Source organism: Pan troglodytes, chromosome 7, assembly GCF_028858775.2.
Source record: "Pan troglodytes isolate AG18354 chromosome 7, NHGRI_mPanTro3-v2.0_pri, whole genome shotgun sequence".
NCBI lineage: Eukaryota > Metazoa > Chordata > Mammalia > Primates > Hominidae > Pan > Pan troglodytes.
Window position 1 is genome coordinate 143,199,960 of NC_072405.2, and position 26,967 is coordinate 143,226,926.

At 45.8% G+C, this 26,967-nt stretch overlaps 1 protein-coding gene across 4 annotated transcripts in view; it reads left to right on the forward strand.

The window, feature by feature from the left end:
• Positions 1-26,967, forward strand: part of TG (thyroglobulin) — a 269,572-nt gene that overhangs the window by 69,030 nt on the left and 173,575 nt on the right. For 3 of the 4 annotated variants that reach the window (XM_016959884.4, XM_016959885.4, XM_016959887.4), the window contains 4 exons: positions 1,218-1,326; positions 6,833-7,024; positions 14,373-14,540; positions 26,590-26,655. In XM_016959884.4, the coding sequence (XP_016815373.4) occupies positions 1,218-1,326; positions 6,833-7,024; positions 14,373-14,540; positions 26,590-26,655 (535 nt within the window). The remainder of the gene's footprint in view (positions 1-1,217; positions 1,327-6,832; positions 7,025-14,372; positions 14,541-26,589; positions 26,656-26,967) is intronic. The other variant, XM_016959886.4, reaches the window with a different exon arrangement.

Consider the following 26,967-nt stretch of genomic DNA (forward strand, 5'->3'; position numbering starts at 1 on the left):
TAAACACGTGCTCGTGCATAAACACGAGCTCTTCTCAGGTCTGCGGGAATCTCTTCTTTCTTTTTGCTCTCCAAGGCTCTTCCTCCTCTCCCCAGGCCATTGCCTCTTCAGTGAGTTCAGGCTTTCTGCAAAGCAAGAAGAGCTGTTGCCTTCAAACAGCCTTGCTGTAGCCCCTGTCCTCCAAAAATTCCCACAGGAAACTCAAAATTTGGCACCCTTGAGGGGGAAGGCAAAATACTGGGAACAAAACACACCAATTTATCCTACCTCATCCACATAGCAAGACTGCTGAAAATAAGTCAGAAAGAGAGATCAGAAAGGGCCAAGAATTGCAAGATCTCTGGAAGTCTGACCTCACCATCTCCGAGCTTAAGAACCTTCTTCTAGATACTCCCTGGATAGAAACTGAGTGCCTGTAAGGTCTTTCATAGCCAGCTCCAGCCTCTCTCTCCTCTCCCGTCACTCCCCTCTCATAACTGACAGTCCAAAAATTACTGAATTACTGAACCTAGTTCTGAAAACACCCATGAAATTCTGGGTCCCTGAGTCTGCTGTTTCCTCTGCTTAAAATCAGCCCTCTCTTGTTTCCATCTGGCAAACTCTTTTTTTTTTTTTCTTTTGAGACAGAGTTTCACTCCGTTGTCCAGGCTGGAGTACAGTGGTGCAAACTAGGCTCACTGCAACCTCCGCCTCCCAGGTTCAGGCGATTCTCCCGCCTCAGCCTCCTGAGTAGCTGGGATTACAGGCAGACGCCACCACACCCGATTAATTTTTTTTTTGTATTTAGCAGAGATGGGGTTTCAACATGTTGGTCAGGCTGGTCTTGAACTCTAGACCCCAAATGATCCACCCGCCTCGGCCTCCCAAAGTGCTGGGATTACAGGTGTGAGCCACCGCACCCAGCCCAGCAAACTCATTAATATCTCAGAACCTCACTCAGACTCACTTTTTCTGGGAAACTTTTCTAGCTTCTCTTTCTGAATAGAATCAATTGCTCCTTCCTCTCTAATTACCTCTTCTTTAATTATATGTATCTTTGCAGCTAACACTCCGGGCTGCAAGTTACTGCTTACATGTCTGTCTCCTCCAATAGACCAGGAGAAACTAACTTACCTTTGTAGCCCTGGTGCCTAGCCATGGTTAGGGTTGGATGAATGTTTGTTGGATTGAATTATAAAATATCGCAGGATAATAATGCAGCATCTTTCCATCTCCAGAAACAAGATGCACTGGGGAACTCAAAGGCCACCAGCTTTGGAAGTCTTCGCTGCCAGGTGAAAGTGAGGAGCCGTGGTCAAGATTCTCCAGCTGTGTATTTGAAAAAGGGTAGGTTGGTCAGGCTGGTTGGCTTAGGCCCGCAGTGGCTTCACACGGTCATGTTTGGAGCTGGTTTCCAGCAGGTGCATGTGAGGAGGAGCCAGACTGTCCCGCTCCCCACTCCACACCCTCAGTCTGGCTTCTCTGAGCTCCATCCTTTGGCAGACTCAGCACAGCACGCTCCTCAGGCAGGCACTGATCTCCCCTGGGACTACAAAGATATTTCCACATCATTCTCCTTTGTGCCATCAGGTTTGATCCCATTGCAATCTAGCAAGGATTGAGAGCCTCATTCTGCAGGCAGAGCTAAGTTGCAGAGTGGACACAAAGCTACGAAGTGAAGGATCTTGGCAGAACCCGCTGAGTTCAGCCTGTGCCATCTGGAAGGCCCATGCGGCCCAAGAGGCTGGGCAAACTGCTCGCTGGGGCCTGGGTGCTGGGCTCCCAGCAGCTGCTCCTCCCGGGCTTTCTGATTCATAGAGCTTCTCCTTCTCCTCACTTAATCTCTACCCTCCCAGGACGTTTTCCTCCCAGTGAACCCAGGCCCTGTAAGGTGCAAACCTGAGTTAGTAAATCATTGGCGTCAGGCCGAGATCTAGCCTTTCTAATCACCCCTTAGAGAGTGCCAGTGCTGCTGGTCTGGGGACCACACTTTGAGTAGCAAGCTGTGTCGTACTGTATAGTTTATGGCTTCCTTTCTCATTCATCTTTTCATTTCACACTCATGGAAACTCTTGGAGAAAGGCACAAAGGGGATTCCAATCCCCATGTACACATAAGGAAGTCCTCTGGGCCGCTGCTGGCACGTGGGAGAGGCAGGAACTCTTTCCCTGGAATCCTGAGGTCTGCACTCGCTCTTCTGCCCCACCCTGCTCACCTCCTGCCTCCTCTCCGGTGGGGTGGAAAGGAAACATGCCAGCAAGGCACGCTCTGAGCCATGCGCTCTGGGCCATGGCCAGGCTCTGACCTGTGACCTGTGGCTCCTTCATAGCTGTTAAGGGCTGCAGAGCAAGGGAGGACGGTGGGGCCCGCCTGCCCGTGTGGAACCCCTCCTCTGCCACATATGAGCTGCATGGTCTTGGGCCTGTTCCTTGACATTCTCAGCTTCAGTTTCCTCCTTAGTAAAACAGGAGTCATGGTGGACCAAGGTCATCGGCAGATTGGAATGAGTTGACACATGTGAAACTGTTAGGACAGGGCCGGGCTCATGGGGAAAGCTCAGCTAGTGTAGAACATTTCTGTAATCATCTTTGTTCCTGCTAAAAAGTTTCCTGAGGGCCCGAGGCCATGGCTGTGCACCAGATGACAGCCAAAGGGGGCTTGACCTGGGACTTGGGGGTTGGGAGAAGGGGAGTACAGGTGTCACTCTCTGAGGTTCGTAACTCAGGGCAGGTGGCTTGGGGCTTCCAGCAGCTTCAGACTTGTGCCAGGAAAAGCAGCAAGTGGAGACGATGCCACAGCCCAGGCCCAAAGCTGCACTGACCTCAGTTGCAATTGCGAGCCCACAGCAGGGACAAGTGTTTGTGTATTTTTCCCTGTGGTCCTTCTTTCACCTAATGCCTTCATCCCCACTTCACAAAGAGTTTGCCTGGGAGATTGGAATCTGGCAGAGCTCGCTCTCTCTAATCTATGACCAGGGTCACTCGGATCTCTCTAATCTAGTGACTAGGGTCACTCGGATCTCTCTAATCTAGTGACCAGGGTCACTAGAATTTCTGCTGCAATCTTTATTCCAATTATTTTCACTGTCCTGTTTTTCTTTTTAAATAACAAAACATAGGGATTATTTTCTAAAAATAAAAATCAAAATAGAACAGTAACCCCTACCCAAAATGTCCTTTAAAATCATGACTTACCCTTTTATGACATTTTTTAAAAATGCAATTGTATTTCTGTTTAAGTGTTTTTTTTTTTTTCAACATCACACAGAAAGTCCTAGTGTTTGTTATTTTTATTTTTCCTTTTTGTCTCCTGAAAGTTTGTACTTTGGGGGAAAATTACAAAGGAAATTGGGAAAATTCCTTGTTACCAAACTAAATCAAGGGCAGAACTATGTTTTGCTTTTTTGGGTTTGTTTTGCTTTTTGGTTTAAAGCAGAAGATGCGCCCGGCAGCCGTTCTAGCCCCGGGTGGAGTGGAGGAGGAGGAGAGGAGGAGTAAGTTGGGTCTGGCTTCCAACTCCCACCTCCCTCTTCCTGGCTCTGTCTCTGATCAGGAACAACTTCTTTATTTCACTTGAAACTCAGTTTCTCCTCTGTAAAATGGGACTGTGTCACAACTGAGGAGGACAGGACACAGTTTCTGAAAGTCACCCACACACGTCTTCAGCTCCCAGTAGATAGTTAATCATGTCCATTCCCATCTCTGAGCTTCAGTAACCTTCAGTGGGACTAAAGAAAGGGCCTGAGTCTCAGAGCTTGATCTGTCACCCAATACCCTCTGCTGCCTACTCCCACTTAATGTCTGCGGCCTTCAACTTGGGGGATGAGTCGTGGGGTCTTTCAGAATCAAAGGATGTCAGTGCCCAAAGTTTCTTTAGAGATTATCTAGCCCAACCCCTCATCTCACAGATGAGGTCTAGGAAAAGGAACCATCTTACTACATGTGACATCAAAGTGGAACCTCCCCTGAGTCTGAAAGGCCTTCCTGGCCTGCTTCATTGTCTAGGCTTCTACCACTGCGGTGCAATAAGCACTTTTGTAGGCACTGTGGATACATCTGTGAGCAAAACAGAATCACTGATTGATAGGGGAATAGAACCAGCAATAAGATCATCTCAGAGGGCAGTAGGTGCTTGGATGAAAATGAAACAGGACGAGGAGGTAAAGACGGGTATGAGCTGCTTCAGGGTGGTCAGGGAAGGAATCACAGAGGAGGGGACATTGGAACTCTGATCTGAAGGATGAAAAGCAGCCCACCGGCCAGGCGCAGTGGCTCACGCCAGTAATCTCAGCACTTTGGGAGGCCGAGGCAGACAGATCACGAGGTCAGGAGATTGAGACCATCCTGGCTAACACAGTGAAACCCTGTCTCTACTAAAAATACAAAAAATTAGCTGGGTGTGGTGGCGGGCGCCTGTAGTCCCAGCTACTCGGGAGGCTGAGGCAGGAGAATGGCATGAACCCAGGAGGTGGAGCTTGCAGTGAGCCGAGATTGCACCACTGCACTCCAGCCTGGGCAACAGGAGTCTCAAAAAAAAAAAAAAAAAAAAAGCAGCCCACCATGCAAAGCTCTCAGGATAGGTGGTCCTCTCTGCCACTGCCCTATGTGGAAGATACCAAGGGGAGCTGAGATGTGGCCCTGGACTCCAGAGCAGCACCGTCCAATGGAACCTTTGGCAGTGATGGAAACGGTCTACAAATCTGTGCTGTCCATTAGTTACTCATGACTATTGAGCATTTGGAAGGTTGCTATTGCAATATTAACTTTGATTAACTGACATTGATTTTTAAATAGTCACATAAGGCTATGATTACGGCATCAAACACTGGAGAATCACATGCTGTAGGGGAGGCCGACTCTCTCAAGTAGCTTAAATACAGGGAGAGGGACGGTAGAAGGTTTAGTACAGGCACAAAAAGAATGTATGAGAGATCAAGGGAGAGAGAGATGAATTCTAACTGTACAAATGCAGAGATGGACCCTTCAAATAAAGCTGGGCTTTGGTGAAGAGTGGATTTGCATTCGAGGCAGAAGGGGCTGAGTGAGCCAATGCTTGGAGGGAGAAGACGCTGGCTTTTTGGAGATATGTAAAACACCTGCTGAGCATAAGCTAAGTGGCAGGCTCATTGTTGTTCAGCCCTTTTATATACAGTCTATGGGTTTTTGTTTGTTTGTTTGTTTGTTTGTTTGTTTTTTTAAGACGGAGTCTCACTCTGTTGCCCACACTGGAGTGCAATGGCGGGATCTCGGCTCACTGCAACCTCTGCCTCCCAGGTTCAAGGGATTCTCCTGCCTCAGCCTCCGGAGTAGCTGGGACTACAGGCATGCACCATCACACCCGGCTAATTTTTGTATTGTTAGTAGAGACGGGGTTTCACCATTTGGCCCGGCTAGTCTTGAACTCCTGACCTCAAGTGATCCACCCACCTTGGCCTCCCAAAGTGGTGGGATTACAGGCATGAGCCACCGTGCCCGGCCCCCGTATATGTTTTTTTTTACCTGCTCAATGTCCTTGAGGATTACTTATTATCATCCTCATTGTACAGATGGGAAGCTTGGGAGGCTGAGGATCCAAGGAATTAGGGACTTCCTTGGCAGGGTGACCTCAGATCTGTTTGATCTGAAGCTCGTGCTCTTGGGTCTCACACTGAAAACCTCTCTATGACGTCCAGCTGTGTGAGTCAGATAAGATGTGGTGATCTGCCAGACTGACGGGAGGTCAGAGTGGTGAAGGGCACAGGCCCTGGTGTTCTGTCCACCACTCACTGGCTGTGTAAACCCGAGCCAGACAGTTCGCATGTCAAGACTTTTCCTCAAATGGAAAATGGGCATAAGAATGGGGCAGACATTTAGGCTATAGTGCTCTATATATCTATCCCTGGAAAATCTCATGTTTGCAAAGTGACACTCTAAAATTAACAGGGCTGATTTGAAAACTAGACTTAGGGATGGGAAACCCAAACCATGCCACTTTTAGGTAGACCAATGGAAAAAAACATTAACAATTCTACTTAAAAATGCTAGAACAGTTTTTAAAAAGATGTTTTGAATTCATAATAAAGAAATGCTTCTGAAAATGTAAAAGGGCAAGGTAGCTTGATGGGGAGGGTGTAAGGAAGGGTTGAGGCTGCTGAATTATGGAGACAAGGGCTGCTTGCACAAAGGGAAGGGAAAACTCTGCAATGGTCACTTTGAAGACAGCCCCTGGGTGGGGCCAGTTTCAGGCAAGAGGAAGAATGTGGGATCATGGGTATTGTGTACAGTCCTGAGTTCTTGCAGTTTGTTGCATTCAGCTGCATTTGTCTACAGAGCGTTCCTTTAATGATGTTCGGCGGCACAAGGCAATGACATGCTCAGAAAACTGTAGATAGTGCAAGCAATGTGACTTCAGCATTACAGTGGCCAAGCTTCCCTACCACATGTTTAAACTAATTTGTGTGACAGAAACACTTGTGATAGCAGAGCAAGGTGGTGAAAATCAAATGAAACCACGTAGGTAGAGCATGTGGCACAGGGTCTGTGTATATACTTACTGCTCAATACATATTTGCTGGTAATAATAAACATAAAAATATATGGCCATTTTCTACACATACCCTTTGGACCCTTGAAGACGTGTTGGGCATTTGTCCCGATCTCCTGGGTTTGGGGCCATGGCCTTGGCTGGCCCCACCCTCTTCATGCACAGGCACATCCAGAAGCTTTGTGGCACAGAGAACATCTCATCTTGGCCCACATGCTGCCTGGAGCACAGTTGCAGCTAAGTCAACAAACTGTCCTATGAGATCAGTAAGCTCTGTCCAACTCTGCCATGTTTTGAGGTCTTTTAAAATTTTGTTCTGCCTTTCCCCCAGGCCAAGGATCCACCACAACACTTCAGAAAAGCTTTGAACCCACTGGTTTCCAAAACATGCTTTCTGGATTGTACAACCCCATTGTGTTCTCAGCCTCAGGAGCCAATCTGACCGATGCTCACCTCTTCTGTCTTCTTGCATGCGACCGTGATCTGTGTTGCGATGGCTTCGTCCTCACACGGGTTCAAGGAGGTAATGTTGGCAGTGAGGGCCAGGGCCTAACAAGGGATGGGGAGCACACAGGGATGCAGAAGCCAGGACACACAACATGGAGCTGCATGGGGAGTACAGTGTGAGTGCCTACACCCAAATAGAAGGTGGCAGTCAAGTACACAATACACACATGATACTCACATTCACATTCCACATGTCGCACACTGTGCTGGCCCCTTCACCTTGTAATACTGGTTTATTCCTTTCTGCTGTCTTTACGGGGCATATTGCAAGCTCCGTTTTACACACTGAGAAACTAAGGCTCAGATAATTTAAATCATTTGCTCACGTTCAGACACCTTGAAAAGTGATAGAGCCAGGATTTGACCCAAGTTGTGTCTTCCACAGCACCTTAGTGTCACTTGTGAAGCCGGGACTGGACATATTTGGTCAAAAAATGTCAGCTCGTTCCCATTTCCCACCATCATTCATTCAACAATGATCTATTGCGTGCCCACTGCATACCAGGTCCTGTGATCAATAGGCCTATCGTTTTGAATAGTATCTCAGCAATGGAGGCGCCCTTCTGTTTATGGAAATAAATTCATATACTCAGCAGTGTAGCCTAGTGGTTGAGAAGGGACTTTGGTGTTATGGACCTGGGTTCTAGTCACTGCTGTCACTTTCTGGCTGTGCGATCTTGGACAAGTTACTTAATGAAGTTGCACTTCCCTTGTTTATAAAATAGAGATAATGATACTTTCTACTGGACTACTTGTTATAAAGATAATGAGTGCAAAATGCTGCATATAGATTTGGCTCCTGGTGTGCCATTGATTGACTAAGAGAGTCTTAACTGTTTTATATGAAAACCAATCCTGTTTCTCCTTAGCAGCATCAAACTGTGACTGTTTTATATGAAAACCAACCCTGTTTCTCCTTAGCGGCATCAAACTGTAAGCCACTATGTGACTGGTCACATTAAATTTATGAAAAATTCTAAAGATTAGAAAAAATGGAAATAGTCTGATGTATCTTGTTATGGTTCTCACTTAAGTCAACAGGAGACTAATTGATCACCATATATGTGCAATGCAATGTTCTAGGCATTACAAACAGATAAAAAGGACTTTGGGTCTGGTGGGAGAGGCAGTGTGCACCGTGAAAGGGGAATAAATGGCCTTTACTCATTTATTCATCGCTGCTGGCGTTCAGCAAACATGTTTGGAGCACTACTCGGCATCAGGCTTGAGAACTAGGCAGTGTGCGATGCAAATGCCTGATGAGGTAGAGACGTAGAAGTCTTGGAGTGTGAAGGAAGAGGATAACAAGAGGAAGGTCAGGGAAGGCTTCCAGGAAGAAGAGGAACTTGGGCCAGGCTTTGTGGGATGAGCAGTATTTAGATGACAGAGTGGGAGGATTTGGTTCAGAGTGGGTGTCCTTGTGAGCTAAGCTAGAGACAGAGAGACCCCAGGTTTTCTGAAGGCTGTTAACTGAGACATGGAGCTGATCAGGAAGCAGGTGTTTTTTGGTATCACCTCGAGGACTGTTGCTGCCTCCAGCATCTGCACAATATCCCCACCAGGCTCAGGGTAGAGGATGTCTCCTTCTGAGAAGGACTAACCCTGCCTCCTGGGTATAAGAGCCCCTTGTCTTACCTTTGCAGGCCCATGCCTGATACAATTTGGATGTTTGTCCCTCCTCATCTCATGTTGAAATGTGATCCCCAGTGTTGGAGGTGAGGCCTAGTGGGAGGTGTTGGGTAACAGGGGTGAATGGCTTGGTGCTGTCCTCGTGACAGTGAGTGAGTTCTTCTTGCAAGATCCTTAAAAGTATATGCCACCTCCCCCTCTCTCTAACTCCTGATCTCCTGTAACATGTCTGCTCCCCCTTCACCTTCTGTCATGAATGTAAGCTTCCTGAGGCCTCACCAGCAGTAGATGCCAGCACCATGTTTCTTGTACTATCTGCAGAATCATGAGCCAATTAAATCTCTTTACTTTATAAATTACCCGGCCTCAGGTATTTCTCTATAGCGTTGCTAGAACAGCCAAGTACAATGCCCCTGCCCTCCTCCCTGCTCTCCACCTGTCACCAGCCCAGTGTTTTCCAGGGCTCCCCAGCAGGAGGCAGATACAGTGTTCTTAGCCCTTCTCCCTTCTTAAAATCCAACATGTGCATGGCACCACAGAGTCCTTGACCTCCGACTTTCCCTCGAGTGCCTTTCCGGTTGCTCTCCTTCTCTACCACAGCCAGACCCTGCAAGCTGAGACCCTGTCTCACCCCCAAACTGCTTCTACCAGCTCTCCAGTCACCAGGGGCATCTTCTGATCCTCTGAAGTCCTGTTGTCTCTGGCAGCTGTCACTATTTCCTGCTGTCCAGTTCTTTCCACCTTCTCCTCTCCTGACCTCCAAGATGCCCTTCTCTTGCTCCTTAAACTGCGCCTTCTCTTCTCCTTCAGCTTTCTGGGTTGAATCCTTAGATATTGATAGGTCCCACCTCCACCTCTTGTGGGTCTTTGTTCTGGGTGTGACCTCTCTGCAGAGGTCGACATCCATACACTCATCTGCTGTCCAGATATATCCTCTTGGACATCCGTTAGGAATCTCAAAGTCAGATGAATGGATAGTTTTTACCCTAAACCAGCCGATCTCAGTGAAGGGCACCTGAGCCACAGACCTGGGATCATGCTGAATGCCCCACAGCCCTCTTCCCTTCTGTGAAGCTGTCACTCCAATTTCCTGTTGCTCTCTTATTATTTTGTTTGAGATCGAGGTGTATTCCATCCCTGTCACCTCAGTCTGCATTTAAGCCTGTATTATTATTTTCTTGGCACCTGTACCAGTCTCTTAATTGGCCTCTCACCACCAACCCCCACTACTTGACTAGATTCCCCATCCTCCAAGTCATCCTATTCAACTTTAGGCTCTCCTTGTGATTTCCTCCTCCTGGAGTACTATTTTGTCCCTTCTTTTTGTATCCAAGTCCACATATCCATCTCCCTGGTGGATTCGAACTCCCCAGGCTATGAAAGAGTTATTTATCCTCAGCCTTTAGGACAGCCATGCTCACTGTAGGTGCAGAGGAATGCTGCTGAATTGGGCAGACCCCAAAGTGGGGAAGTGACCTGCCAGATGCCCGTGTTCCAGTGGTCAGCAAAGGGAACTTGGCTTTCCTGACTTATGACATAGACACTTGTGCTCTACTCCCCCTCCCACCCCAACTGTTTCCACCTCCTCCTCTCAGGTCCAGAGGGAGAAAAGGATAATTGTTAATTGCTAGACTCTGAAGACAAGTGAATATTGCATCAAAAACATGTCATAAGTGTTTTGCCCCATTCAGAGAGATAAATTAAGACTTTCCGAAATCTTGAATCATGTGTAGGTTTAAATGAGATAAAGAGAAGAGGGAAGGTGATGTTAAATGGAAAGAATAGCATATGCAAAGTCCCTGTGAGAAGAGGGTGCAGGATAAAGAAGAGAAGCTTAGAGGAAGCCGTGGTCCCTGGAGCAGAGAGTACAAGGCCAGAGGTTTAAGGGGCGGGAGGGAGAGGCCAGGCCACAGTGAGGAGAACCTTGTAGGCGGCATGAATAGTTGTTTTTATTCTAATAACGACTGGAAGCCACTGAATGTTTTAAGCAAGGAAGTGTCATGATCAGATTTGAACTTTGACGTGAGCGTTTGTCATGTCATGGCTTGAATGTGGAGAAGGTTGTGGCTAGGGGTCAGAGTAGATGCAGAGATGAGTTAGAAACTGTTGCAGTAGTCCAGGGTAGAAGGTATGGTATCCTGGGCTAGGGCTATTGCAGTGGAGAGGGGGAATAGAAGACAGATTTAAAGCATCCCCAGGAGGTAAATTCAATAAGACTTTGAATTTGGGGGTTGAGGAAGAGGTGTCAATGATTATTCTTGGGTATCTAGCTTGTTCACCTGTTGTGTGGCAAAGAATGAAAGAGATTGGATGTCCAATTTGGCGATGGGAGAGGGAGATTTAGGAAGGCCGTGGGTCCATGTGGGGTATACTAAGTTTGAAGTGACTTTTGAGACATCCAAAAAATGTCAGCTGAGTTTTTAGATGCAAAGATCCAGAGCTCAGAAGGGAAGTGTGGATGGGAGATATAAATGTGTAAATTACAGCTTCGAGGTGGTATCAAATGTGTGGATATGAATGCAGTTTTCTAGGAGGAGGGTGCAGAATGAGGAGATAAAGGGGGATGGAGCTGATCTTGATGAACAGCTACATAACAGGTAGAGAATATGCAAAGAGATAGAGAAGGAACAGCCAGAGGGGGAGAAGGAGATGGGGATAGTGGATCCTCGCGAAAGCTAGGGTGGGAGAGCGTTGCATGGTGAGGAAGTTGTCAACAGTCTTGAGTGCTGCTGAGAGTTCAAACAAGGTGATTCCTGAAAAATGCTGAGTTTAGCTCACAGTGGTTGAGGTGGCTAAAATGAGAATGTTTTGTTGGAGTGGTGGGGCAGGAACACAGATTGGAATGAGCTGATTCCTAAAATTCCTTCTACATTTAATGTTCTATGATTATGTGATGTGGATTCCTGTTAGTGTTTAGATAGGAAAAATATGTTACACACACACACACACACACACCCACCCTATATTTGTCTTGATGTGTATCTATATTTAGAAACAACATAACTCAAATCCAGGATTCCTCTTTGAACTAAATGTATTTTCTGAAGATACCACAATTTCCCCAGATGCACAATGACTCACCAGACCATATGATTTTTTTCAAGCTGGAAAGGTTGATTTCATTTTCCTTAGGATCATATATGGAAGAATGTTTTTGTTCCATGGAGTGGTAAGCCCACAAAATCCTTTTTTTCCATGATATTTCTGGCTGGCAGCTTGCTTGCTTTTCCCTCCAAGTTTAACCTGTGATCTGTGAATTATGTTGAACTAAACACTCACCTCGCAGTGCTGAAAGTCAAGCCTTCTTTGAGATACACATAAAGTATCGGGCAGATGTTTTCCCCAGTCTTGTCCAGTGGGCAAATCTGGAGTTTTAACTTATGAAGATTTGGCTGGATCTGCTGACGACCAGGAACAGAATTCCACTACATCCTTTACCACAGTCTGGAAAGTCATTTAGCTCTGGTGGATTCCCCTCCTTCCCCTCCTTTCCTTTCTCCCCTCCCAACAAGTCTCTAGCCTCCTCCAATCTCCACCCCTCTAAGGCTTTGTTTCCACTGAGAGTTATTAATGAAAATTCATGGGGCTTCTGAACTACATTTTAGTGGAGACTGCTTGGAAGTGGGGCTCTGAGGGCCTTGAATGGCCTCAGGGTCACAGGAGTGCAACTGAAGCTAAGCTGGCAATGTATGACCAGCAAAGTGACTTCCAGCCTCTCCCTGGCCCCTACCTCTCAGGCACAGCCTTCTCAGGGACATTTGGCACTAGTTAAAGAGGAAAGCTGCATGGGTTTCTCTACTGAGGTCTGAGAGCAAAAGGAAAAATGCACTCTGCCTCTTGTTAATTCCATCATTCTGTTTCCTGGCTTTCAAGTGAGCCAGACCACAGTGATCAGCCTTCCTCGAACTCTCCTGGGCTCTGAGTGTGCCCCTTGCTGGTGCTGCCCTCACGTTCCACAGCCGGCCCTCAAGCCTGCACCTTGCTGAGGCTCTTGCTGCCTGCTGGCCATTCCACAATTTCTTAGCTCCTAGAAAAACCATTCTTCCTTTCTGTGCCTCGGTTTCCCCATCTGTAAAACGAGGTGGTCTAACTAGGTCAGTGATTCTCCATGGTGCTCTTTACAAACATGTATGTCCAAATGCACCCCGCCCCATACACATGACCTACCAAGTCAGAAACTCTGTGGTTGTGCTCTTTACAAACATGTATGTCCAAATGCACCCCGCCCCATACACATGACCTACCAAGTCAGAAACTCTGTGGTTGATACCTAGAAATGAGCATTTTCAAAACCCTCCCTGCATTTCTGATGTCATCAGTCTAAGCATCCTTGTTCAGAAACCACCATATGAGATGACCCGGAAGGCCACTTAAAAAAATTCAGAGATTCACTGCTGCTGGTTTTTTAACTACTGCAGTTTAACAGTGGCCAGCAGAAGAGAAAAGGACACAATGTGAAATTTTTAAGCCAGACATCCATGAGTCACCTACTCTGGGGAAATTTTGGAGATAGAATTGTTTTGAACTAGATCCAGATTGGACATAAATTAGGAAATTAGAATGAGGAATGGAGTAGGAGTTGTGGGATAATATATTGACCTTTTTTTTTTTTCCAGGAGAGTCTGAACAACTCTACTCCCTAAAAGGTTTATTTATCCAAATGGCATAAATATAAATTTATAAATCTGAATATCCTCAAGCAGCTTAATTAACTTACATGAGACTCAGTTTCCTATTAGTAAAATGGAGATAGTAATGTCTATAAGAATTAAGGGAATTAATATACTTAAAGACTTACCACAGTGGCTGTCACATAGCAGATATAAAAAAAGTGTGGGTTACTTGTATGTATCCAGCTAAAATCACTATCAAATTCCATTACCTTGGGAGTAGGTCTTTCTGATGCTAAACAAAGTCATAATTTTTGGGTAGCTTTTTAAAATTCAGAGTCAGGAGACCTATTCAAGATAAAAGAGTCCAATGTCATCTCCCCTAGTTACAGATTTCTCTCCACACATCCTAGGCATATGGACACACAGTCTCTGCTTGGATATGTCCAAAGACGAGGAGCTCACTTCCTAATAGGGTAATATGTGTCATTGGTGCATAGGTCTTACTTTTTAATAGTTTCTTACTCTGTCCCCCCCCCCCCAAAAATAGTTTCTTACTTTGAATCTAAGTACTCCTTTATAAGACCCTTCAAGGTTGATCTTGTGTGTGTCTGTGTGCATGTGAGAGAGCGAGAGCAAGAGCGAGAGTGAGCGAGAGCAAGAGTGAGAGTGAGAGCGAGAGCGAGAGAGAGAGAAAGAGAGAGAGTGAATATGACGGGGAATGAGGCAGAAAGGGAGGAGAAAAAGGAAGAGGAAATTGAAGCAGCAGCAGCTCAGGAAAATCACCCTGTTCAGCAGGTGTAGACCATGGTGACTGAGGATTCTGGCAGTGATGCGCCCAGGAAGTTGGAGGTGCTGTCAGTGCTATGGATGCCATGAAGGAAAGCTCTCATAGGGAGGGAAAGGATCAGTAGGCTTGAAGGTGACCCTCCCCTTGGAAATTTGCCAATAAGACAACTGCAGGATTGTCTCAATTTAAAACCAGGCTCTTGAATTCTAGTGTCTATGTCTTCTCCTGAGACGCTGTCACCTATCTTTATCTGCAGATGCTCTCAGGGGACAGAGAAGAGTCTCTAAAGGTCCCCCTCCATCACATTGACCTCTCCTACCTCTTGTGATTCTCAGGTGCCATCATCTGTGGGTTGCTGAGCTCACCCAGTGTCCTGCTTTGTAATGTCAAAGACTGGATGGATCCCTCTGAAGCCTGGGCTAATGCTACATGTCCTGGTGTGACATATGACCAGGAGAGCCACCAGGTGATATTGCGTCTTGGAGGCCAGGAGTTCATCAAGAGTAAGTCTTTGCCATTTGTCCATATTCTTTCAAAATTACTCTTCACACCAGCAAGGCCCTCTGCTACTTTCTTATGAGCCCTCCTTGTGGCCTGAGGAGCTTATACTTCTGAAAAAAAAAAAAAAAACTTTACCAATCATACTGGATGGAAACAACCCTAGCTTTTCAGCAGAACTCTATGGGAAGCATCCATTTAGCTCCTCAGATTGCAGGTGGACTGTGGGCAGGATGGCCCAGCAGGGCAAGTCTGCTGCTCTCAAGAATCTTGGGGTTAGCTGGCAATTGATGGATCTCATCTAGTCTTGGTTGGCACATCTGGGCCCTGCTCTATGAGTTTCTCATCCTCCTCTGGAGGAATGTACTCTTCTGTAGATGGCAGAAGCAGGAAAAAGGAGAAATAAGCAAGGCCTCTGTTGGTGGAGCTCAGATCTGTCACGTTACCATTTCTGCCTCATCCTATTGGATAAAGCAAATCCCATGGCTAAACAAGAGACAAAGGGTGGGAAATAGACTCTACTCCTTTAGTAGGGGGAACTGCCAAGTCATGTGCAAATAGTATGACTACAAAGAAGGATGGAAAACTGGAGCCTGAAATGCAATCTGTCCCCCAAACTAATGCCCATCTAGGCATATTTTCCCCCTCTATGAGTTAAGAAATTCCAGGTTTACCAATTGTACTGCCCACTCTAGTGATGGGTGCAGGGGACCATGGGCTCCATTGCATGGACTCAACTAACAGAAATAACCATTGGGCTTTCTCTTTCCTCTTCTTTCTCTTGGAAGCTCTTTTCTACAAACATATAAACATTATAGTGAGGCTGCATCTCTGCGATCATCTGCCCCAGCCTCTCAGTTTCCAGAGATGGGCAGTTAGTGCCTGAGGCCCCCCAGCCAGTGGCATCACCTTCACAGCCCTGCACTGCCTCTCCCAGCAGACCCCCATCAGGAAAAAGTGGATGCCCACTCTGTGCTGGGCTAGGGACTGGCCAACCATGTACCACTGATGTGATCAGGAAAGACAGGACCAGCACCACCAGCACCACCATCACTGGAAGCTGGTTAGAAATGCAGAGTCTCAGGCCACACCCCAGCCCTCAGGGTGGGTCCCAGGAATCTGTGTTCTAACAAGTGGTCCAGATAATGCTTATGTAGCACTGATGGCTTGAAAGTTTCCTTCCATCACTGAGAGTCTGACTTATGATGAAGATGGGGCCAGCTGTTCCTTTCGTTCTTCCAGCTCCAGAGTGAGGTCGAGGGGAAGCCCTGCTCCTCATTGTCTATTTATCTGCCAGAACCTGAACTGGGAAAGCACCTCCATGCTTCCACTCCACCTTCTGAGTTGAGAGCAGTGAAGACATGTGCAGGTGCTGACCAGATAGACTGAGCACCTGATGTGAGAGGGTCAGTGGGGTTCTTTCTGTGGGAACCCTTGGGTGCTTATGTTGCTGCAGGAAGTGGTCTCCCAAAGGCTGGCAGAGACTCTCTCCTGCCTCCCAGGGAAGCTTCTGAGACTCACACCTTTATATCCTGCATTTCTCAGGGTTCCAATGGCAGAGCATTCCATGTCACCTCCTCCAAGAGCCCTCCCTCACTACCCACAGGGCTTAGTGCTTCCTCGACTACAGAGCTTCATGGATGCTCTGCCCATTCCTTTGTTAGGCAGTGCAGTCAGCAGCGTGCCGCAATTGCGCATTTGCCTGTCTGTGGAAAGTTTGTCTGTGATGTTAAATCCTAGCTTTGGACACCACTTGTGTGACCTGGAGTAGGTGAATGAATGTTTTCAGACCTAATTGCCTGTCTATATAATGACAGTAATACCAGTACCCATCTCACGGGGTTGGGAGGATAAAAGGAGAGGATATAACGATAGAAAAATAAGGATAATAGAAATGACTTACGTAGCACACCCTCTGAGGCAGCCCTGCTCTGAGGCCTTGACCTGTACTCACAAGTCCTCAACACAGTGCTTCAAGGGAGGCACTCTTATTATCATTGTCCCGGTTTGCCAGCTGAAGACACTCAGGCACATAGCAGTTAGGGGACTTCCCTAGGTCTTAGAGCTTGTAAATAAGAGGGCTGGGATCTGAAACCCAGCATTCTGGCTCTCTCACTGCCTTTCTTAACCACTTCTCTGTATGGGCCCTTGCAGATCAAGAACTAGCAGAGTTCCTGATCTGTGGTATTGATATTAGATGATGTTATCATTATTTTTTCAATTTGTCATTGTTTTCTGTCATATTTTAAAAACTGAATTGTGTTTCATTAATTTCTGGATTACCACCATTGAGCTATGCTTTATAATGATGGCATAGAAAAAGATATATATATCTGTGAGTGCATGGTCACCAAATTCTGAAAATAAAATATCACAGAATTTGGTGGAATTCCATGAAGCACAAATAGTTTCTTTTGGGGTCAATAAAATCAAATCACTTATTTATATGATGAGTAGTAAACATATGGTATTCATTACTCCAAGAGGTAGCACAGGGTGAATACAGGCATTTCAAGAAAGACATATGATATATTCATGGCAGTAAATCCAGAGTGAGTTGCTCAACTCAGAGCATGTGCTTGGTATGTGCCCAAGAAATGAGGACTGTGCCCTTGTCTGGCCTCCAAGAGTAGTGGTTACCAAAAGACTTTTGAAATGTTTGTTTTTTTCAGTGCCCTATATGTGTGTGTGTATTGTGGGTGAGGGCAAGGCTTTAAGAAGTGTTCACTATGATAGGGATTTCAGGCAGCCTTGATACTCCAAATTGGAGGTTGCCCTATACAAAGGCTGAGTAGGAGGCTACCTCCAACTGAAGGCAACAGGGCACAGATATTTCCTCTTCAAAATAAGAGGTCAGCCTTTTAGTACGATTAACCCCTGGAGGTGAGAGGGAGGGAGTGTAATAATTTAAATTCTAACTACAGCCTGAAGAACTGATAGATACCCTTTTCTAACAACAGATATTGATGGAGGAAAAGAGGAGGGTTCTGGGTATAGGAACAGTTGCAGGGGAGGGCATGGAATGATTTGAAAGAACATAGGGGGTGCTAGGGACAATAAAGACAAACTCCATCTCCACTAAACTTGATTGGGGACTGGCCTCTTCATCCCAGTTTAACAATGGGATAGAAGGTTGTGAAGACAGACTCTGGAATCAGGCCCTGGAATTTGAATTCCAGTGTGAATGTCTCCTCAATGTGTGGCCCTTCTAGGCTTTGGTATTCCCAATTACACAGTGAGGATAATGGTGGACTCTGACTCTCCAGGATAGTTGAGAGGATTAAAGAAGAATGTGTGTGGAGCAGCAGAGTGGTGCTGAGCATGGCAGGCTCGCGGTGGACACTGGAGATATGGCACAAGGGCTGGGAGTGAAAATGCCTGGGATTGAGCCTGGCTTTTCCCCTAGCTCTGTGACCTTATTCAAGACATTTGACCACCTTCAGCCTCAGGGCCTCCATCTGTGCAATGGGCGCATTTGTTCACAGATTACTGAGTGAAGTGCTGGCAGGCTTCCCAGGCTGTCAAAGAATGCCTTGTTCTCTGGTCCCTGGTTCCCTAACAGCCCCAACAGAGGCACCCATGGGACTTCTGGGTGCAGACATCTGCTTTCATTGATCAATTCACTGGTACTATCAGGCTATGGTTCAACACATGACCTGGGTAATGGAGAATTGGCATTTGTTTTTAAAGCACAAATGAATTGATTGCCAGGTGTAGGAAATCACAACCCAAAAGAACACAAATTCAAGTAGTAAGTATATTAATATCTGCCCTGTATTATGCAAAGTACTTCCACGTACAACTCAATCGATCCTTTGGGCACTCTGGTGAGGCAGTTGGTTATATCACGATTTCACTCATGAGAGTGAAGTTTGGAGCTATGACATGACACACTTTAAGAAACAATCTTTGCATTAGTCCCATGGCTGGGGCTCAAGCCTTCAGCTTAGGAGACCAGTGCTATCTTGTGGAAGCTCTCTACCCACTCCTGGCTGCCGCCTTCTGCTTCCACCATCCTATGTGCAATTTACTGGAAGTGGAAAGTGCTTTGGAGTTCTCCTTGTTATTGTGCCAGAAAAATTAAGGGGTCTCCAGTAACTGAGAGTGTCACTCCTCAGACATCACTTTGGGGCCAGCTATGCTCCAGATATTGGGTATTAATGCCTGCTAATGGGATATTCTACTTCAAGGATTTTACAGGGCTGTTGGGAGAAGGGAACAGAAGATCCAGGAAAGCTGTAGGGTCAACTGTGAGTTGCAGAGGGGAGCTGGGAGATGTGCAAACACCTTTGGAGGAGGTGAGTTTGTGGGGAGCCCTTCCCCAGGCTGGAGCAGCCCCTGTGTTTCCTCCTCCCTCCCTCATATCCTGAGCAGCTGCTGGGTAGATGTGAGGGTGAGGTGACCTGGCCAGGTCCAGATGCAAAGATGGGGACAGTGGCTTCTGTTCTTAAGGAGCTCACAGGCTAGATGGGGTGAGAGATACAGAGATTATTAAATACAGCACGCCTCCTGTTTGCCCACCTTAGTGGACTGACAGGGATTGTAGGAACACAGAATGTCTCCTTAGCATATCCTTTCCTGTTTGGTAAAAGCTTCATTCAGGTCACTTGCCACACAGAAGTTAGGACTGACTTCTAATACCAGCCCCCAACAAACAAACAATTATACCCCAAACAACTAATCCCACAAAACACCTGGAGGCTATTTTTATCTAATTTGGAGACACAGCACCTTTTGCTGTGAGGTTTCTCTTTCCTGCCATCAGCAATGAGTGATGGCTGAGAATATGAGATTTTGCTTCACCTTGGTAACTGGGTTGACATGTGTTCTCCAGAGAGAAATCCACTCAGGATCTGGATCTCCCAAATTTCCAATGAGCATTTCTGAGTGCATTCAACTATTTGCTGCTGGCTGGGTCAACCCTCTTATTTGTCAGAAAAACATCTTAGAAAGCTCTGGGGCTGCATATGGCTAGTTTTTGACAAATCTTGAAGTGCAAATGAATGGAAAAAAGGCAGATTAAATGTCCCCTAATGCCACACAGATGTAAAATTTGATAGAAAAAAAAAAAGCCTTGGCAGAAATACTACTGGGTTCATCCTGAATCCAAAAGGCTTGATGTTGAGTGATTGTGAGGCTTTGCCTGATGCCTGGTGTTCACTTTATAGGGGTCTGTTTTATGTCAGTGATTGTCATTATCTTGGGGTGCCAGGACCTCAGTGGAGAAAGTTACAGTATACCTGTGGTACTCATTGCAACCAGACGCATCTAGATGAGATGGCTGATGAATGCCTAGGAATAGGATGAGTCGTTTAAAAAGGGCCCTACAGTTATTAGTTACTGCTGTCACAGGTTGTGCATTGCCATGTGCTTAGTGCTATGTTTGTGTCTTAGTTTATAGTTTGGATTCCCCCAGAATCAACCATGAGACAAAGATTCAGGAGTGTCATTTAAATAGGAAGGACAAGGAATATGAACAGAGTCTCAGGGGAAGTAACACAGAGAAGACACAACAGCCAATAAAGGGTGGACTGAGGCCAGTTGTACTTAATTCCCTGGATCAGTGCAAAACACACTTCAGAATGACCCCGCCAGCTGGGCCAAGGAACAGGGTGTGTACCCAGTGGTGTTGCAGAGGACTTGGCTGACAATTGCAGGGAGGGCAGCAGCTCCCAACCCTTCCATCCTGCCACTGTGCCAAGGGCAGCTGTGGCTTTCTGCAGCTCCCTCAGAGCCCTGGGCATAGAACAGCAGTTCATGTTGCATACGTCATTTCCACTCATCATCTAAGACCTGGAGAGAAGTGGCATTTTCTCCATTTACTGAGGGGGAGAGTAAGGCATAGGGACTCAAGGGAACTTCCTCAAGGTTATTCAGCTCACCAGTAGCACAGCTTGGGTTTCCTTTATTCCACGATCATGTGATCATTATTCAGATCTGCTTCACGCTGGGAAGTGGGATGTAGAGATCCTGATATCTGCCTCCTGTTAAGGAAGCTCACTGTCTAGCAGAGGGGCAAGGGAAACACATGGCCTCCTGAGGCAAGTGCCACTGTATTGGTACAGCTGAGCAGGCCTTGGTTCCCCTGAGGCTAGGCACCATCTGCTGGGAAGGAACCTGGGAGACTCCCTCCTTATATCAATGCCTCCAGGACCTACAGCAGCCATTCTGAACCTACCTAACCAACACTGGAGGCCCAGGATTGTCAGCTGATTCTTCATAATGGTCATCTTTGGTGGCTGGAGGTCTTTCCCCCCACAAGTCACTAGTGGATTGTAATGAAAGCAAGTCTCCAAATTCTGCCACACATCCAAGCAGTTATTAGCAAACAGGCCCAGAAACTGTCGCGACCTGTCACCTGTTCAGTGGCCCCAGTGAAGGCCCATCTTGCTATCCTTGGCACCTTGTTGGAAAGGTTTATTTAAGACAGAACCAATACTATTCTCACAGCTGAACTCAACTCACCTTCTTGTCAAAATCAGATGAACAAGAATCCTTCAGATCTGTGACTGATCACAGACCCGTTTTGAATCAAGCCATGGCTCTGGGGCTATTGGGCTCAGGAATCTGTCACAATCTCTTCCTGCCAGCATAGGAGTGACACTGTGATACATTTAGCCAAGCCACATGTTTTGAATGCTATGAATCTGACCAATAAATATGTACCTATTTCCAGCGTTCAGCAGGCTAATTAACAAAGCCCGGTGGTGGTGGTGTTAACTGGGATAAAGAGTTGTTGTATCTGTGACTCCTTCCTGGAGGGCGGGGCTCCTGGACAGCAGCTTTTCCATGCCACGTGACCACTCCTAGAGTGTGCTTTTCTGTTTAGGATCCTGTCCAGTTTAATCTGAGGGTGTGGATTAAAATTGACTGCCACAGATGCAGCGCATGATCTCTTCAGAAGTTTTCTGAATAAAGACCACGCCACACCCAGCAATGCTGGAGAATGGGCTCTGTGCCCAGACCCTCAAGTTCTCAGTGTGTTTGTGCTCCTTCAGCCTTGATCACAGGGGCAGCGACCCTGATTCAGGGGCTGGAGGCCTGTGTGTGTAGAAGGGATATTCTAACTCAGTTATTGGGGAAGAAATGAAAGTATTTTCTAGGCAGTCAAAACTGTGATCATTTATCAGGGAAGAGGTGGAATGATGCTTGCTTGCGTTCTGTGTACCTTCTTATTCTATTCTATTAGGGAAATTTTGGGGAATGGAGTAAAGGGTCAGAAGTCTGTTTAGAAAAACTAATTTGGGGCTAACCTTCTGATGCGTGGGAAGGCAATGTTCTGTGTTTATTTGGTGGGCTCTGAGTATCATTCATTGTTTTGTTCTCCCTCCTTCATTTATCCTTGCATTTATTTAAGTACTGAACACCAACTCTGTGCCAAGAATTGTGCTGGGGGAGTGGGTGATATAAAGAGGGGACTTACAGTGTATCCAGGAATCTGGACAGTAACTACCAGGCATGAGGGGAGAGAAAGAGAAGATCTCTGAATACTGCAAACTCAGAGGACGGGGGTGTGTGACCAGCTGGAGAGCTCACGGAAGCCTTTCAGGAGGCAGTGATGCAGAACCTGATTCTGAAAGAATGAGTAGAGGTCAATCAAGTGAAAGAGAACAGGGTTCTAGGCAGAGAGAAAAAGGCATGCAACGACGCAGAGGCCTGACAGCAAGCATTCAATGTGACTCGGGAGGTGGGCACTTTGGAGACAGATTAGGGCATGAGGCTGCTCAGCTGTCATGAGCCAGATTGCAAGGAACTGAATTCTGACATCCTTGTAGCTCCTGCAGGACCAAAGGTAGGTTTGTCTTTCAGGATGAGTACCTGGGGGCTGTGTGGCTGAGAGATGGGAGGGGGCCAAGGTCAAAGCCTGGGTGGGGATTAGCTAAACCTAATGGAGTTAGGAGATGTGGTAAGGCTTGAGCTGAGAGGAAGGGTTTGGAGGAGAGGAAGGATTAAAGAACAGTTTAAGGACTAGTCTGAATGCATGTGGAGACTGATGGAGAAGGAGTCAAGGATGACCCAAGAGGAAGATGGTCCTATTAACTGATTTAGAAAGCAGGAGGAAGTGAGTTTGGGTGTAGGGATGGGAATGAGAGATGAGGAAGATAAGAGAAAGAAGGGCAACATTCTTTCTTTTACCCAGTATTCTCTATGTATTCCTATGGAGACTTGGCAATCATATTAACAATGAAGACCACCAAGGGGTTATAACTTTCCTTGTGGTGATTGACAAAGGTGCTTCCCAGGACTCAATCATCTCTGTAGATGCTGGTCAGGTGACTTTCTGGACCTACAAAGGTGCTCTACATACTTGTGCTGAATTTAGTTGAATTCCATTGGATTAAATTGTGTTGAAACAGGCAAAAACCAAGGATGAACTTAAGACAGCATATTTCCCAGGCTGGCACACCCAGGGCTCTGTTGCCTTGAGATGGACAGAGTGTATAAGGTGTCTGCTTCCTATCACAGTTCAGTACATTCTGGGCCAAAAATATAGTCCCAAACTGATGTGCACCTGTGGGAAGCACCCATTTGTCTTTGGGTGGTGAAAAGCATCTATAATTTTTGACATTATGTAAAACAGGACACACACACCGACAGAAATGAGTCTCAGAGAGAGTGAAATACTCACCACCAATTCACCGCAAGTCAGACACTGAGACTGCTGAGAGGTAAAGACCTTCCTTTTGACATTTCCTGAGGATTACGGCTCTTAGGAAGGGGCAGGCATGGGGATGTGACCGAATTTGTATTTGTATTGAGGGACCATAACCCAAATTCCCCAGTAATTTCATGGTAAACTACACACACACACACACACACACACACACACGTATGTATATATTATTTTTCCATACGTTACTGGGGTAAGGTGGTGTTTGGTTACATGAGTAAGTTCTTTAGTGGTGATTTGTGAGATTTTGGTGCACCCATCATCTGAACAGTATCCACTGCACCCTATTTGTAGTCATTTATCCCTTGTCCCCATCTCACCCTTCCCTCCAAGTCCCCAAAGTCCATTGTATTATTCTTATGCCTTTGCATCCTCATAGCTTAGCTCCCACATATCAGTGAGAACATTTGATGTTTGGTTTTTCATCCCTGAGTTACTTCACTTAGAATAATAGTCTCCAGTCTCATCCAGGTCGCTGCAAATATATTTCATGGTAAACTGCTTCTTAATGGGGTCATTGGCTTCAGCCTTAGACTTGAGAGCAATACAATACTCTAGAGATAAATGTTGTTGTTTTAAGTTTTACAGATTAAATAAGAATTATAATGCATGACCAAAAGTATTTTAAAAACCTTATTCACTTTACATCTGTATTACCTATATGAGTATATAGGTTATATCTATAGCTCTCTCTATATGTATCTGCATATGGCATATCTATCTATCTATCTGTCTATCTATCTATCTATCTATCTATCTTTAAAGAATCAGTATATCAATAGATTTGGGTATACAAAGATTTAAGGCTGGGCACGGTGGCTCACACCTTTAATCCCAGCACTTTGGGAGGCCAAGGCAGGTGGATCACGAGGTCAGGAGTTCAAGACCATCCTGGCCAACACGGTGAAACCCTGTCTCTACTAAAAATACAAAAATTAGCCAGGTGTGGTGATGGGCGCCTGTAATCCCAGCTACTTGGGAGGCTGAGGCAGGAGAATTGCTTGAACCTGGGAGGCAGAAGTTGCAGTGAGCCGAGATCGTGCTACTGCACTCCAGCCTGGGCAACAGAGCAAGATTTTGTCTCAAAAAAAAAAAAAGTTTAAAAAAAAATTATCTGATTTCCCTTGTGACAAAGTCTAAAACCCCATAGCCTGAGCTTTGAAATAAGCAAATGATGATATCATGAGGAGAGAGTGAAAACGGAACACAAACTGAGCAGGTGCGCAACCACTGGTTCTGTGTTGTTGCAGTAGGAGTATATGGTGAGGTCTCCTCTGCAGTGTGGAGGACAAGGAGGACAAATCCAGTAATTGCAGAGATCCAAGTCTACATCTCTCAGATGCCATAGGTGTTCACTTGCTCAAATTGTTATAAATAACTTTTACCTTCTAAAGAAGGCTATGACAGAATTTTGAGTAGATCCTTTAGAGAAACATCTCAACATTGCACAGTCTGAGAAGTTCTAGCACCATTGTTTATTCCCATTTCAGAAGTAAAATCAAATGAAAGTGCAACTCAGTCTTTTTGTCTCACCTTTGTGTCCTAGAACATGGTGGCCCCGGGGAGACTTGTCACTTTGAGAGCCGTTTTCCAGAGAGTTCAGTTCATACCTCTTTAAACACAAACACCTTTAACATTTTTGCCATGTCAGATGGACAGAATTCTGAAGTACAGCCATGCACCTCAAAAAGACATTTTGACCAATGAAGGACCATGTATGTAATGGTGGTCCCATAAGATTAAATGGAGAATAAGATTATAAGATTAATGCATAAGATTATAATGGATAATAATAGAAACCTGATACATAGCACTTGATACTGACATTTCAGATCAAGTAGGGGAAATGATTAAGATTCATTAATGATGCTGGGACTTTTTTTGTATGAAAATATATGTAAATAAAAGTATATAGAGCGTCTAGGCTTATGTAAGTATGCTCTATGATCACACAACAACAAAATTGCATTTCTCAGAACATATTCTGGTTGGTAAGAGATGCATGGCTGTATATTATCCTCTCCTTAGTGTGGTGGTTAGGAAGGAGTATGGGATTTGAAGCCAAATAGATGGGGTTTGAATTCTTGCATTAACCTTTCTTGACTTTGATTCCTTTATCTGGAAATCAGGGACCTTACTTTATAGCATGCCTGTGAGTTTTAAATTAGGTAATATAAGGAAGGTTTTTGTGCAAGCTTGTCCAGTCCACCTTTTGTTGTTGTCGTTCTGTTTTGTTTTGTTTTAGGTTTTTAGTATTCTGAAACCATGGTTTTTAGTTTCTGTCTTTAGTGATAAGCAGAAAAGAGTGATGAGGAAGGGGATTTACTGGCCCAACCAGAAACAGAAACTAGGAACCCATGACTGTATTCTCTCCCTTAGACACCACTGCTAGTGTTGGATAAATGGTAATAACTGTTTATCAATAACTAGCTCTTCATTAGGACAAATACCTAATGCATGCAGGGCTTAAAACCTGGATGACAGGTTGGTAGGCGCAGCACACTGCCATGGCACATGTATACCTATGTAACAAACCAGCACAAAGTTTTGCACGTGTATCCTGGAACTTAAAGTAAAATAAAATAAAAATTTAAATAAAGGTATAAAAAGACTAGCTCCTAATAATAATTAAAAACAAAATTTGATCATATCTCGATGTCCCAGGCTGTCAGCCAGCCCTCTCCTGTAGCATGGGGCTTATTTGCCTCCAGACTCTGCTATCTGGGCTATTTCCCTCACCTTCCATGTCACAGGGAATTTGAAAGGAACTGAAGACTGAGCAGGGGCAAAAGAGGCAGCACTGACCATCAGGAAATGGTGTGGCAAGTCTAGTCTCATCCAGAATGGGATCCAGGGGAGAGCAGTTTGCCAGAAAGGAAAATCGGATAATATTAGTAATCGGTTGAGTTGTGGCAGCCACCAACAAGTGGCTGCCTATCAAATGTTGAAGACTGCAGAGGATAGTTTATATACAGTATTCCCATTCTCAAAATCACTGTCCACATTTACCAATGAGGCAAGAGTCTCTGAGGAGTTAAGTGATGTGGGAAACTCACGCAGCCCTCGAGTGTCCCAGGAGGTTTACTTTCTTCAAGCCAATCTCCAGTTCTTTAAGTGACTCTCCCGAGTCATAGGTTCACAACCCCTCACGGAAGTAGTCCCTTTGGTGCCCTGAGTATGACACCCATGTCTGACCAGCTCTGGTTTTGTACTAGGGAGCTGGAATAGAGCTGCAAGAAGCTTCTGGGTTACATCTTACGTGGGAAACAGAGTTTTCAGGCCTAGGAAGAGCCTGTGTCAAGGGAGATGGGGCTATTGCAGTAATGGTGGGTACCCAGTGACAGCACACTCAAGCTCATAAAAATAAACATCTTCCTTTGCAGGTCTGACACCCCTAGAAGGAACTCAAGACACCTTTACCAATTTTCAGCAGGTTTATCTCTGGAAAGGTGAGCTCCGTGGTGGAAGAAGGGGTTAGCAGGACGCTGATTACATGAGATTGTCTGGCACCACCTCTCATTCACAGGGCACTCTATTTCTATAGAGGAATAGGTAGAGAGTCACTTTCCGAATGCATACTTTCTGTGGAATAGAAGGGCTCCAACTCATCAGATAAGATGCCAAAGTCTAAAACAAAAATGAATACTGTGGAAACCCAAGAAGGGATGGATAGAGGAAGCACTAGGTTCCCGTGAGATAAAGCTTGCTGACCACAAGACACCCTTGTTCCTAGGAGGGGAGTTCAGGGCCATTGCAAAGCA